Here is a 15,777-nt window from a genome sequence, read left to right as displayed (position 1 = left end):
TAAATATTTAGCAAGAAAAAAAAAATCAAGAAATAGCTTAAGAGTTGAAACTCACCATGACTGATAGAGGTGAGCCATACATGATTATGGAGAAAACGGCAGTAGCAAAGCCACAGAAGAGCTTTCTGGTATTGCCATGCAAGGCTAGGAGGGAGATCAAGGCCACGGCTGCGAAAAAGGTGAGCACAAACGCGAAGAGACCCAAAATCTTGGTTTTTTCTTTCTTTGGGGCATAGACGATGAAGATCAACACATATATGACCTCTATTCCAGCACCAGTGCCATTGATGGTTGAAACTAAAAGATTGTTTTTTGACACAAAGGGTAGGCCATACCTGTTCAACATTTATTTCATGTATAAAATCAGTAATTATAAGACAATTGAACTAGACAACTCTGAAAATATGAAACAAGAAAATCATTTTGGACTATTGGCAGCACAATTAATTCAAAAAAAAAAAAAAGAGGAGAATTTCAAAAGATTTTATATATTTTTTATTGTTATTTTATTTCTTTACAATTTAAAATTGAAGGAACTAGCAGATCGAGAGAATGTTTCTTTGAAAAAAAAAAGATAATTTTGGGAAAGGTCTAAAATTTCTTATGAATGACACACCAATTGAAATTTTAGTTACTAAAGAAACAAATATTAAATAGTACCATGCACAGTACAGAAGAAATTAACATTAATCAACCAAGCATTAAATTTCATTTTCCTAAAGCAAGAAATGTGAAACCAAAATTGTCATCCTGTTTAATTGCTAGCCTAGATTCCCAAGTCCAACCAACCAACACACAGGCCCCTGAATGCCCGGATGGCCATGAAATTAACATGAATTAACTATAAAATCCCCATCATTATCATCACCATAATAATAGTAATTAAAGACACTCATAATCCATGACAAAAACAGAGAAGTATAGGGGTAAAAAAAAGGTAACAAATGAAGAAAAGAAACAATAAAAATTAAAAAGAACCCGGTTGATGAAACAAGAAGCATATATTATATACCAAGCAGAAAGAAGGCAGTTGAGCAAGGTCATCACGTATGGAATGCCGGAAAACTGTTCTGTGGACTTGGTCTTTATAATCCTCCAGAACGTTATCCTACAATACGCACCAAAATTATTCACAATTCCTCACATGAATTACACAGATTAACAACTTCTCAGTAATAGAATATGTCAGATTAATCAGATATATATAATATAAAGACTAAAAGAAGGTAGAAAAGATTGTAAAAACATGTCCAAGAATCAAAAAGAACAACACCCTTTTGGAGAAAAGAGTTAAAAAGGACCAAAAGTTGGCAAATTTATAAGAGCCAAAAGGGGTTCTTAAATGATACGTACACTGGAGCCAAGAAGAGAAACAAAGCAGTAACATTTCCTGCAGCGAAAGATAACAAAACAGAGAAACCATAAGTCCAAAAAGCCAAGAAAGAAGGAAAGAAACGCAGAGAAATTAATTCAATATAACCCACCAAAGATTCCGAAGACCGAATGCGCAGTATCTTGCATTTTGTTCATTGTTTCAACACAAAATCTAGAAACAAGAAAGAGAACCCAGATGAGGAATCAAAGCCTTGAGAGAAACCAGATATCAGAATACCAGAAGCTGAGAATTGAGAGGTGCACAATACCAGAAGCACGTGTGTTTCTATAGAGGAAAACAAAAAATTAACAGTGACTAACAATTATTTGGAACACAGTAGATTTTTGAAGTTGGTCTTATCCCCTATTCCGTAGGTATGCTTTTGAGTAAGGAATTTGTCTTTACTTTTGGTAGTAAGAAGCAAGAACTGTCCTCTTGTACTATGTGACAAATTCATGAATTGCTTGTACGTTACTCAAGTGTCTGGTGAGTGGTGACTGTGAAAAACGCGGAGGGTTAAAAGTTTAAACTGGTAAAAAACGTGGGCATGCCCAACGTTTATCATTCCCAATGTTTTGTAGAAAAATTAAAAACTGGTATTAATTTTAGTTTTTCCCAACAAATAGTGTTCTTACCAAATAATTTTTTTATTATATAAAAAGTGAGTTAGGGGAAAAAATGTGGAAAATATCACACAGTTGATTTGAGGCATGAGTTATCCTAAAAAGCACGTTATTCATGTTAGCTCGTGCATAATTTACTATTTACTTACATAACAACTCATTATTATTTTTTATTTTATAATTTTACTGAATTACTTCTCAAAAACACTCAGCTCAAATTATTTATTCCAGTTCAATAAATAAACCCAATTGGGTTAATTCTCAAAAAAAAAAAAAGCTCAGATTTATTCCAAATTATATTTTAATAAAATATTATTATTTTTAATTTATTAAAATAGTTTTTCTCTCTTCACATATGACAATGAAGTAGACACCAATATTGCTTACTTATATTTGCACAAATACTGCAATAAAGCGGAGAATTTCCGGATTAATATGATATAAAATCAAGTTTTGAAGTGGTCTATGGTTGAGTTGAGGTTTTATCTTGGGAGAAAACATGTATAGAGAGAGAGAGAGAGTGTGTGTTTGTCCTTTACTTTCTATTATTCGAATTACTCTTTATGTTAAATTGGTAATATGATCTAACTAAAAGATTCTTACCATTGGATATTTGGGTTTTTTTACCATTAAAATAGAAGAAAAATTGGGTTATAAAGTTGGAGGTGAAAGTGAGAATATCTATTTGAGGACAATTGCCTTATAGCATTCACATTGGAAATGACATATACTAGGGAATATTTAGCATAAAAGTCCAAAACCCGTCACACATCTGGAATTGTAAAAACTAACTATTGCAAAAAAAATTTGCAATAGTGCTATAGTGCAATTCTAAATGTAGAATTGCACTGTAGCTCAATTCTTTAAAAAAAAAAAATACTAATATTTTATTCACTTACTTTATCAATTCCTTTCTCTCTCTCACCGAGTTTTTGGGTTTTTATTTGGGTTTTGGGATATATTATTTTATTGTGTCGAAATATTATTTTATTGTGTTGTATTGTAAAAAATCGGCCGGCGCTTTTGTAGGCTTAGTCCAGTCTATTTCCACAGCTTGCCACCCTTTTTCATCTAATGACTGCAAGAAAGCTCTCATGCATACTTTCCAGTATGCATACTTAGTGCCATCAAATAAAGGAGGTATGATTAAAGACTGTCCTCTATCCATGACAAACAGGGGTCAATGGATCAACACAATAAAGATTAAAACCTAATCAGATTGTGCCTCCTCTGATACCACTTGATAGGCCAAAAACGAATTGACCCCTTGTGATAAATTAACCAATTAATTTAGCCAAGTGAATTAATTAAGTTAATTAACATGCAAATGCGTGGTAGCAAAAACAAATCACCAATAAAGTAAGTGTAGGGACACGATTGTTTAACGGCCCAATAATGGTGTTGGGCTCGCACGTGAAAGATCCCTCACAATATGATTTGTAGAGAGTGGGCTTGAAAGGCTAGCGTTTGGTCACAGGGCGTTGGTCCAAACCGGACTTTAGGGAAACTCAGATAAGAAAAGGCTTCAGCCTGGATATCCAAGCCCTACAGCTTTGTAACTAGAGGGATTGGACTCCTCGGATCATGTCCGAGGAGCACTAATGTCTTTCTCCGGTTACCCGGCGGTGGGTTTTCTGTGGTGGTGTACATATATTGTCCGGGCATTCTCATCCCTGGAGTTTTTCCCAGGAAGTGAGATGGGATCCCCTTTCTGATTAGTTTATCTTCTCTTTTATACTAGCCTACGTTCGCTGTCCCTCGTCCACGTGTAGGGTCAACTTTTTTAGGACTGCTATTTGTCCCGTCAGTCTAATCCCGGAATTGTTGGGGATGGTTAATAAAGCCTAAGAATCAGGTTCTGTTAGGTGTAGAGTCTTATCAGTGAAGGGTATTAAGGACAACTTCTCTGAGATATTTTCTGATCTTTAAAGTTTGCTCGTATACCACTTTCATCAATGAGACTTTGGGCCTGCCGAGGACTAAGCTGTCCTCGGCTGTATCTCCGGGCCATTTTGTGCCTCTTATTTTGAGCTTGGGCCATGGCCTTCTTTGGCTTGGGCCTGTGGACTTCCCATGAGCAAGCGGGTCTGGCCCATAAATTACCGGGCCCCACAATAGCCCCTCAAAACCCTGCTATCCAACATCTTGATTGGAAAGGTGGGTTTTGGTAATGCCGAGCCTTTATTGTGGCTCATTTATTTCAGCTCTTGACCGACGTTGGCGGCTCTTCACCTCCCCAGGGAATGTGCCGGTCTTCAAGACGTTTCCCTTAATTTACGCACGACGCGTTTATGCCGTTTGGTTATCCGAAGCATGCCTTTAATATCTTCCTTTTACGAGACCTCCCAAATTCAACGGTTTTTGATGGCGTGGGCGAATGAAACGGGCGTATTCATGTTTGCAGATCTTCTTGGAGATCTGCACACATTAAGTACTCTCCTCTTCGTCCCCTATATAAAGAGAGAAGAAAAAGGCTGATTTTCTCATACTTGAGTCCCTCAGATTCCTCCCAGAGTCTACTTCTTCTCTCTGGTTATACCTTATTCGATAATACGTTCACCACAGTAGTCAGTCATGAGTAAACCATTTCATTCCCAAAAACACCATGTCCTAATAAAGCTCGAGATGGCTCGGTCAGGGCAAGGATGGCGGAGATTCAAGATTTGTCTCCCCTTCCTTTTAGCCAAAATTCGAAGCAGGGATTCGTCACGTCCCACTTTCGGCGTGACCGAGTCAAAGCCATCCATTATCACCACCACCCGCTCTCTCATGAGCATATCTAACATGGCGTCAGTGTGTTAGGAGTCAGGACTGGGGCAGGGACTATGCGTCCCCGCTTCTTCCTCTCTTCTTTCACTAGCGCCTCTTTTTGCCTCTCTTCCCTCCTTCTCACCTTTTCCCTCTTCTTCTCCTCCTTCCTACTCATTTCCTCCATCTTCTTTATTCATCTCCTCCATCTTCCTCATTCATCTCCTTCATCCTCCTCTTCCTTCTCCTTCAAATTCTTCTTCCTTGTCCTTCAAATTCTTCTTCCTTCTCCTTCATTTTTTTCTTAAGAAGGTTCTTCTCTCTATATAAGCAATACTGAGGCAGAGATTGGAGAGACTTTGAAGACGAGTTTAAAAGACACCTGATTGTTTACTCATCTGCATTGCGGATGTTATAGTTGCTTCGGCAGTTCATCTTTTGTATAGGCTTGTTTAAGCCCCTTTTTGTACGTTGTAATAATTTTTCATATTAATAAAAGTTGCTGTTACTTTACTTCGGATGTTCTGTTTTTATGTTTTTACAAGTTTACGAGCCCTGCTCGGCACAATAATATAGCATTTGAATCAATGACAACTATGGCTAAAATATTTGCTAATAAAAAGATGTCATCATAACTTTAATAAAATTATTCGACATAGCAATGCCGACCAGTGAGGGACGAAACTCACCTTAAAATTAGCCGAGATGAGGACTAAGTGCTCGATACGGTATAGGAAGTAACTATCCGAGGACATGTCACCCGCTAAATGAACAGTTTCCTTAAGCTAATGAACATTGGGTCATTTCGCCATCTACTTAACACACTGGCCTTAACCTTTTACAGTATTTGAGCCGAGAATGAGTAGTTGGTTTCCCCATAGGCTTGAGTTCGAGGACCATGCAAGTCCTAGGTTCTGTCCAAAACTTATGTTTTTTCTTTTGTGTACTTGGTTTCCCCATAGGCTTGAGTCCGAGGACCATGCAAGTCCTAGGTTCTGTCCAAAACTTATGTTTTTTCTTTTGTGTACTTGGTTTCCCCATAGGCTGGAGTCCGAGGACCATGCAAGTCCTAGGTTCTGTCCAAAACTTTTTGAGTTCAGATTCTCCCTTTCTTCAGGTATTTCACGAGGCGCTGAGCAGGGGTTGTCCTCGGCAACGGCTATTTCTCGGCGTGGGCCACAGTCCCTGGGCCCTCATGCAGAGCGGGCCTGGGCCGCGAAGTCACTAAGCCCATGAATTAAGAGGTGTCTCTACAGCCTTTGGCCACGCGGTACTCTCTAACGTCCCAATGTTCGAGGTGCGCCTTTACGAGGCTTCTTTAATCTTGTGGTTGCAGTTGACGTTGGAAGTTGAGCCAGAGTCATTTTGTCTGTAGCGTTCCTTGGGACGCTGCGAGAATTAAATGCCACCACCTTACCTTTTAAATAAATAGGAGAGAAAGGTGTTTTACCTTCGCACAAGTCCTTCAGTTTCCTCCCTTAGTATATCATGTCTGAGGCGAGGGTTGAGGAAAAAGAACTCTTTCCGCCACGGAGGCACCGTGTCCTCCTGAGACTCAAAGTGGTGAGGTACGGGCACAAGAAGCATAAATTCAAGAGAATACTCCGCTTCGACAGAGGGGAAAGGGTGTTTCTCCCCCTTTTAGTCAAAATCCGAAGCAGGTTCTGTGCATGCCAGAATTTTGGTGTGTCAGAAGAAAGATTCTCGGCTATCAGCGCCTCTGCCTTGTGGCAGGCAAATATTTAGAGAAAGCCCCTCAACTTCCAGCTCCCTGCACCTTTGCTTCAGCGGTGTCAGGCTCAAGTTGGGTTTCTTTTGCTGTCTGAGTTGTGGGCATGCAAAAGCATTGAGGAAGAACAAGGTCTTGGAGCAGTAGCCAACCTCTCCTCTGATCCACTTCCTCGGCTTTATCTTATTCTCTTGCATCTTCCTTTCTTTTTGGTTACGTGGTTAGTTTTGACACAAGCTGATTCCAGCTTTTCATTGTACGCTGTACTATTTCTTTGTTTTAGTAAAAATGGAAATTTCTTTACTTGTTTTGAATACTGTTCTTTTGGCAACACCACTTTGTGAAGGGGTGTGCTCCATGTGTGTGTTTCCTCAAGGATGTTTAGAGCAGGAAACTTTGAAACATAATCCAACTAATTCGGATTTACCAATACTACCAAGCATTATGACGATAATTCACAGTAAATCAAACTTAGGAAACTAACCGGGGTAGCAGTTGAATATTCCGTGATGAGCGCGTGAATACCGTCCGAGAATGATAATCTCTAAATAATCCATCCGAGCAGCTAACTGAGAAGTAGGGAACTCTGATTGTGCTTCTAGCGACTTACATTTTCGTGTGTACTTGGTTTCCCCATAGGCTTGGGTCCGAGGACCATGCAAGGCCTTGGTTCTATCCAAAACTTATGGTTTTTCTTTTGTGTACTTGGTTTCCCCATAGGCTTGAGTCCGAGGACCATGCAAGGCCTTGGTTCTGTCCAAAACTTTTTTTGGGTACTTATTTGCTTTTTTCTTTTGTGTACTTGGTTTCCCCATAGGCTTGAGTCCGAGGACCGTGCAAGGCCTTGGTTCTGTCTAAAACTTATGGTTTTTCTTTTGTGTACTTGGTTTCCCCATAGGCTTGAGTCCGAGGACCATGCAAGGCCTTGGTTCTATCCAAAACTTTTTTTGAGTACTTGGTTTCCCCATAGGCTTGAGTCCGAGGACCATGCAAGGTCTTGGTTCTGTCCAAAACTTTTTTTGAGCACTTGGTTTCACCATAGGCTTGAGTCCGAGGACCATGCAAGGCCTTGGTTCTGTCCAAAACTTTTTTGAGTACTTGGTTTCCCTATAGGCTTGAGTCCGAGGACCATGCAAGGTCTTGGTTCTGTTCAAAACTTTTTTGGGTACTTATTTGCTTTTTTCTTTTGTGTACTTGGTTTCCCCATAGGCTTGAGTCCGAGGACCATGCAAGGCCTTGGTTCTGTCCAAAACTTTTTTTGAGTACTTGGTTTCCCCATAGGCTTGAGTCCGAGGACCATGCAAGGCCTTGGTTCTGTCCAAAACTTTTTTGAGTACTTGGTTTCCCTATAGGCTTGAGTCCGAGGACCATGCAAGGCCTTGGTTCTGTCCAAAACTTCTTCTTTCTTGTGTACTTGGTTTCCCCATAGGCTTGAGTTCGAGGATCATGCAAGACCTTGGTTCTGTCCAAAACTTTTTTGGGTACTTATTTGTTTTTTTCTTTTGTGTACTTGGTTTCTCCATAGGCTTGAGTCCGAGGACCGTGCAAGGCCTTGGTTTTGTCCAAAACTTTTTTGAGTACTTGGTTTCCCCATAGGCTTGAGTCCGAGGACCATGCAAGGCCTTGGTTCTGTCCAAAATTTTTTTGAGTACTTGTTTGCTTTTTTCGCAGGTCAACCCCTTTGCCATGACTGGGAGAGCTGACTTGAGGTCGGAAGCCCCCAGAGCTGCCCGTGCCGTTGGCACTACAGGATGTAAGCCCTGGCACCAGTTTATATCGGAGCGACAACTGCAGGTCACCGGAGATGGGAAAAACTCGCGAATCTCTGCTTGCTAGAGAGTTGACTCATGCACCACTCGTGCCAACGCGCAAGCCTTCCCACAGATGGCGCCAATTGTAGGGACACGATTGTTTAACGGCCCAATAATTGTGTTGGGCTCGCACGTGAAAGATCCCTCACAATATGATTTGTAGAGAGTGGGCTTGAAAGGCTAGCGTTTGGTCACAGGGCGTTGGTCCAAACCGGACTTTAGGGAAACTCAGATAAGAAAAGGCTTCAACCTGGATATCCAAGCCCTACAGCTTTGTAACTAGAGGGATTGGACTCCTTGGATCATGTCCGAGGAGCACTATTGTCTTTCTCCGGTTACCCGGCGGTGGGTTTTCCGTGGTGGTGTACATATATTATCCGGGCATTCTCATCCCTGGAGTTTTTCCCAGGAAGTGAGATGGGATCCCCTTTCTGATTAGTTTATCTTCTCTTTTATACTAGCCTACGTTCGCTGTCCCTTGTCCACGTGTAGGGTCAACTTTTTTAGGACTGCTATTTGTCCCGTCAGTCTAATCCCGGAATTGTTGGGGATGGTTAATAAAGCCTAAGAATCAGGTTCTGTTAGGTGTAGAGTCTTATCAGTGAAGGGTATTAAGGACAACTTCCCTGAGATATTTTCTGATCTTTAAAGTTTGCTCGTATACCACTTTCATCAATGAGACTTTGGGCCTGCCGAGGACTAAGCTGTCCTCGGCTGTATCTCCGGGCCATTTTGTGCCTCTTATTTTGAGCTTGGGCCATGGCCTTCTTCGGCTTGGGCCTGTGGACTTCCCATGAGCAAGCGGGTCTGGCCCATAAATTACCGGGCCCCACAGTAAGTATGCAGCAGAAAATAAATTTGACACGGTGATTTGTTTACGAATGGGGAAAACCTAAAGGCAAAAACTCCCACCGGGTGATTTTCAGGTCACCACTCCCGAAATTCCACTATTATCACAGCAAGCGGTTACAAGTAAAGGAATCCTAGTACCTTATATCAACTTACAGTTGAACCCTTACCCCAATACCCAATTAGACTTGTTCTGTAGTGACAATTTCCCCTTTTGATGAACGGCTCCCAAGTACGTGACTAACTAATTGCGCGGATTCCAGTACGCGACTTCAATCACCAACTAGAGAAGGTTTTTGGCTGCAAAGTTCTTCAATTCATCCACACGATGAAGATCAAGAAGATACTTGGTCACAAAATCCTATGGTGCATATACACAACAACTTTTTCACATGAATGATGAATTATGGCAAAACTTTGTCTCTGGTTACAAATTGCTTGAACAAACTTTTCTTAACACTTATGCAACTTGTGAACATTTTGACGGCCCTTAAAATAATACTTTTATATGTCTAGGGTTATGAGAAAAGAAAACCCAAATACATAAAACCAGATTGGAGTCAAAACAGAACTGGAATTCTGTTTTTCATAAAGCTCAACAGATACCTATTTGTCGAGATGCTGTCGAGCAGTTGTTGAGCCACGGGGTTGGAACAGCTTCTTAAGCTTGATTGATAACTAGCTGTCGAGCTTTAATGAATAGCATTTCTTCAGCTTGAATCTTGGACAGACTTGCATGTCTTCAACACTTGATCTTGAAACACAGTTTCTTGAAGTATTAAACGCATCCTAGATCTACCCAAATACAAATAAATCATATATGTTCTAACAGAAAGGGTGCAAAATAAGCCGCAAGGCTAGAAAACAAACTTATTGTTGATGGTAGGTAGGGTAGTGATTGCCCAACTAGTCCTCTCGGCAATCCTTACCTATGTGATGCAGGGGTGCATGCTCCCTACCCGAATTCTAAATAATCTTGATAAGGTTAGCAGGAATTTTGTGTGGGGATCGACAAAAGAGCATAAAAAACTGCATTTGGTTAGCTAGAAAAAAGATACTAAACCGAAGTGCCGAGGGGGATTGGGCATTCAGGAAGCTAGAGGAAGAAATTTAACTCTAGCTGCTAAACTGTGTTGGCGAATGGAGAACTCTAAAAATGGAGGCTGGGCTAATGTGTTGAGGAAAAAGTACATGGCTGGGCCTACTAGAAAGCCCAAGGCTCATACTAGACTGGAAGAAACATTTGTGGGAAGGGCTCTAAGTGGACAGTGGGTTGCAATAGCCCACTAAGCTTCTGGAATGATAAGTGGTTGAACATTGGCACAATCAAGCCCTCATTGAAGGTCCTTTGAACCAAGGAGAGAGTGAGTTGTGCAATAAGGATGTGACTATGAATAATGGTTGGGATTTAGCTAACCTCTCCTTTGTCTTCCCTAATTACATTCTGAAGGTAGTGAGAGCCACCCCTCTTAGAAGATATGCTTTAAGGGAGGATCAAAGGAGCTGGATTTCCAGCTTAAATGGGGAGTTTGACCCAAGAAATGCGTACTTATTGGCAATTGATGAAAACCTAGAGGCACCGGATTTTCATGGCAAATGGATTTGGAAGCTCCAAACTTTGCCCAAGATTAAAATGTTTCTTTGGAAATGCTTGCACATGAGCTTACCAATGAAAGCCATTTTGACACATTGTGGTATTGGCAGTTTGGGTGGCTGTGACAATTGCATAGAATTGGAGGAGAGTATTAATCATGTTCTGAGGGACTGCCCGACAGCAAAAAACTTTTGGGAGCTATCTAGCTGCCCTGATAGTCTCAAGCAATATTTCTCGGATGACCTTGTGTCATGGATAAAAAAAAAAATGCCTTAGGATCCTTAAAGGCACTTGGCAAGGATTATGACTGGTGCAATTTCTTCCTACTTGGTTTGTGGAACCTATGGCTACAACGGAATAGAAGGGCCTTCAAAAAGCAACCCTTTAACCCAAATCTGATTCAGGTGGTGGAAATGCAAACATATGAGCTTATGTATTGTGTTTTGCAGCCTAACGTGGGGAAGGATAGGCAATTGAAGCAGGTCCAATGGTTGAAACTAGCTGAAGGTTGGCATAAACTAAATATCGATGGCTCGGTTGTCAGCACTAGTGGGCTGTCAAGGTGTGGCGGTTTGCTTAGAGATAGCGCGGGACAGTGGGTTGTGGGTTTTGCAAAATCCATCAGTGTTAGCTCAAGTATCATCACGGAACTGTGGGCTTTGAGGGATGGGCTGGGGCTATGTTTAGAAAGGGGAATTTTTGCAGTGGAAATTAAACTTGATTCTTCCGCAACAATTTCCTTAGTTTCTAGCAATGTCAATACTAATGGAGACTTGTCTGGTCTTGTTGATGATTGCAGGGAATTGTTGTTGCGTCTGCCTCAAGTTAAATTATCACATTGCTTCAGGGAAGCAAATTTTTGTGCCGATGCCTTAGCTAAATTGGGGTCGGCTTCTGCTGTTTTGTCTTTAGTTTTTGATTCACCCCCCCCCCCCCCTTGCTATAGCTCAGTAGCTGTATGATGATATGATGGGCGTATATTGCCCTAGACTTTGTACTAAAGTGGCTGCTGGCGGTGTTTCTTAGTTAGTGTTATTACCGTTTACCAAAATAAATAAATAAATAAATGTAACGCGTATGTATTAGACACACTCACGCAATTCATTTTTTGTCTTTTTCTTCTTTTTGCGTTTATCCATTTCTTACACTCTCATAAATTTTTTTATTTCCCCACCTTTTTTTCTCTCATCTGTTTTGGATCTTTTGGCTTGTGGACTTAAAAAAAAAAAAAAATATATATATATATATATATAGAATTTTTAATTAAAAAAATGTATTACTTTTTGTTTTATTTAATAGAGATATAATTGTAAATTTATACCAATTTCATCTTCCATCTCTCCATTTTCCATCATCCAAACCAAACATATATGAAAGAAAATTAAATTTCTTCTATCTACACAATTTTCTATCCCTTCCCCATTTTCTATCCTCCCACTTTTCAACCTCTCCTACCAAATGGACCCTTATTAGAGGATAGAAAAGAGCACTTGTAGAATTACTCTATAATATAGTCTATAAGTATCTCCACTAATTAAGAGCACTTGTACAAATTAAGCAATTTATCAAATCAAGAATATCTCCATTAGTCCATTAATACTTCCAATTTCAACACCTAATTAACATAACAAGAATTCCAACTTTGACCTAATTAATGTACGGTGGACATATAATTCATATTTATATTTATTAATGTATATATTGATTTGCAATGATCACACTACTAGAAATAGAATAATATTTTATAAATGTTAAACTCTTGGAAGAAAGAACTAGACATGGCAAAACGGGCGGGTCGGGTCGGGTTCGGGTCGGGTCAATCGGGTCATGAGTCAAATGGGTCACGGGTCAAAAACGGGTCATTTTAAGCGGGTTTAAATCGGGTTCGGGTCAATCGGGTTGCGGGTCGGGTCGGGTTGAGTCGGGTTGACCCGTATTTTTCACATGAAATTTTTTATTTTTTATTTTTTTTATAAAGAAAACAATATGTATTTGCCATTTGGATAGTTATGCAACATATTACTTGATGTAAAATGTATTATTTTGAATTCACTACTTATATCAAGAATAAACTCAGTTAAACTTATTAATATTTATTCAATAATTTTAAAATTATACAAATCCTAACATTGCTATCTAAAACAAAACAACACAAAGATAAGTAAAACAAATATACAAGTTTTATTTTTACACAATATCAACATTCCAAAAAAAAAAATTACAAATGACTTATTGGATAACTCATTTGATAAAGAATAAAAACATATATGAAAGTTACAATTTTAAAAATTAATTTTATTATCTATTATCAATTGTGGTTGACACTCTATTTCAATTTGAGATATACATTAAAGTTTGATTGCTTACTTATTTATACCTAGTCTCTTTTATGAAGATCATATCATTGTTAAGCAGCACACACTCTAGGAAATATCATAATTTATTTTGAAAAGCTGTTTATTTTGAATATAAATTGTTAAAATAGATCTAAGCATTCATAATTTATGCTAATTTGATACTTTGGCTTTACTATTTTCACACTTGTGAATGTGTCTCACACATATCTACAATTTTAAATCTGTTTTTAACTTTACTGTAACCAGATTATCTTAGCATGTACTTTGCTATTTGATATCTAAAAATCTTTACTCATTACAGAATGCTCAACCATTTATTTTTCAATTAATTTGCATGCAGTTATGTAAATGTATCAATTGTTTCCTTAAAACTCATAATAAACAATTAAACTAATATTATCTTAATTTCACTATTTTTTTTTACCCCAAAAAAAAAAAAGTTTTAAAAAATGGTTCGGGTTTGGGTCGGGTCGCGGGTCGGGTTGACCCGCACAAAACACGGGTCGGGTCACGGGTCAACCCGTTTTTGCTTCGGGTCAAGAAATCGGGTTCGGGTTGGTTATTTTTCGAGTCGGGTCGGGTTGGGTCAGAAAATTCTGACCCGTTTTGCCATGTCTAGAAAGAACAAATAAAAGAGAGGGAGAGGGATTACTCCATACCTAATTATCAATTTTTTTAATCCGCTTGTCGTCAAGATAAATTTTTGAGGCATGAGCAATCATGTGCCAATCCTCTCCGATTTCCGGTTGGCATCTTCTAATTAATTCAGGACATTCTGCAATTATGAAAGATCTTAGAGTTGGGAGACAAAGCTTCCCCTTTGATAGAGAAGACAATTTGGGGCAATTCTTAATTTTAAGTCGTCTAAGCGATTCGAGATTCACCAGCCACTCTGGCAATGCTGTCAAGTTAGGACAACTCTCAATATAAAGGATTTGTAAAGATTTTGTAGAGCGTTTAATCCAATCGGGAATAGCCACCAACTATGGTAATCCAACAAAGGCTAATGCTCAAAGGTTCGTTGGGAAATCATCTTGATTGTCTTCCATTTCAGTTAGATCAAGCTTTTCACAATTCTCAAAAAGCAAAGCCTCTAACGCGGTAAGGAATTTTAGGGTAGGAAGCAAAGAGTTTAGACCCCCACAATTGTCAATAAACAACACCCGAAGGCTTGTACAGACTTGCATCGTTTCAACTAAAGATTCTAGATTGCCACAATTTGATAATCTCAAAAATTGTAGGGAATTAGGGCACCCAGGTAGAGACTTCTTTTTGGTTGTCACCAAAAAAATTCTGAGTCTGATCAGGTATCTTATATCTTTTGGTAATTCTTCTAATTTTTTCACATCCACAAAGAGCTAAAGTTTGCAAATTTTGAAGCTTGCAAATGGAGTTTGGGAGTTTCTGAATTCTACAATTGTTTCTCAAATCCAACAACCTTAAATGCTTCATGGTACCAATGGAGCTGGGTAACACCTCAAAACTTGAGTTACTTAACACTAGAACTCGCAGGTATCTAAATTTTGAGAGACATAAATCAACATAGGGTTTAGTAGAAGGTTCAACTCCTTCCACCCCAGAAAGAATGGTTCATAAACTCTTTGATTTTTGTAAACATTTTAAAACATTTTCATTCTGCCAAGTATTGTCAGTATATGACAAATGCCAAACCTTTTTAGAGATGTTTTGGATCTAACAATTAATAATTAAGCACTCACTTTGGGCTGATGATAGTGCTAGGTCATGTGCAAGATAATGTATTTTAAATTCTCGCACATGACCAATATCAATATAATCTTCAAGGAAACATTTTGAATAGAGCTCATCTATATATTGGTTGCCAATATCTTCCGCCTCTTGATTTTCATTTGGTGATTGAAGAAGCCCATTTGCCATCCAAAATGGAATTAAATCAAAAGTATTGAATTCATAATCTTTTGGAAAAAGTGAAAGAAAAGCAAAACATTGTTTCAAATAAGATGGCATCTGATTGTAACTCAATTGCAAGACTGGCAAAATATCCCCTTCTTTTCTGTTCAATTTCCACATTTCATTATCTCTTACAAATCGCCAATCACGTTCATCAAGCTTTGAATATAGTAGGATTCCTAACGATTTCACTGCCAAGGGAACCCCTTTGCATTTTTTCACAATCGCATCCCCAATTTCCACAAGGTTTGTGTGCTGCCTCTCTTTTCCTTCATCAAATGCCCATTTTATAAATAGGGACAGACACTCTTGATGTAAAAGACCTTCCAAGTTGTATGGGGACATGGTGCCCATCATGGAAGCAATTGTTGGGCTGCTTTAAGTCACAAGAATCTTACTTCCATCGGCACCCCCCATCAACAAATTCCTCAACTCAATCCATTTTCCCCTGTCCTCGTTCCATACGTCATCCAAGACGAGCAAGAATTTCTTGTCATCCAAATTATTTCGAAGTAGCATTTGCAACTGCTCTTCATCCAAATCGCTACAATTTTCACTGGTTATTGATTTGATAACTTTTACCAGTAGTTGTTTTAAAACGAATTCGTCAGACACGCACACCCAACACTTTAACTCAAAATGCTCTATCACTCTTTCATCATTAAACACCAGTTTAGCTAACGCAGTCTTGCCAAGACCTCCAATCCCAACTACAGGAACAGCAGAGATGGATTGACCATCACTAGGATCCATTAGATGCTT

General features: G+C 39.1%; 1 protein-coding gene across 6 annotated transcripts in view; it reads right to left on the bottom strand.

Annotated features, from left to right (window-relative positions):
- The window catches only part of LOC126700387 (bidirectional sugar transporter SWEET1), a 143,327-nt gene that overhangs the window by 100,359 nt on the left and 27,191 nt on the right, over nucleotides 1-15,777 (bottom strand). For 2 of the 6 annotated variants that reach the window (XM_050398514.1, XM_050398511.1), the window contains exons 1-4: nucleotides 1,485-1,637; nucleotides 1,354-1,390; nucleotides 1,013-1,108; nucleotides 56-335 (exon numbers count right to left, since the gene is read on the bottom strand). The exons of 1 other annotated variant lie outside the window; for it this stretch is intronic. In XM_050398514.1, coding sequence (XP_050254471.1) covers nucleotides 56-335; nucleotides 1,013-1,108; nucleotides 1,354-1,390; nucleotides 1,485-1,530 — 459 coding nt within the window. In that variant the 5' untranslated portion in view covers nucleotides 1,531-1,637. Of the gene's footprint in view, nucleotides 1-55; nucleotides 336-1,012; nucleotides 1,109-1,353; nucleotides 1,391-1,484; nucleotides 1,769-15,777 lie in introns of those variants that run through there. 3 more of the 6 variants (XM_050398509.1, XM_050398510.1, XM_050398508.1) reach the window with 3 other exon arrangements.

This window comes from Quercus robur, chromosome 9 (genome assembly GCF_932294415.1).
Source record: "Quercus robur chromosome 9, dhQueRobu3.1, whole genome shotgun sequence".
Lineage (NCBI taxonomy): Eukaryota > Viridiplantae > Streptophyta > Magnoliopsida > Fagales > Fagaceae > Quercus > Quercus robur.
Note: the sequence above shows the minus strand (reverse complement) of the source record. Positions and strands in the feature narration are given on the sequence as shown.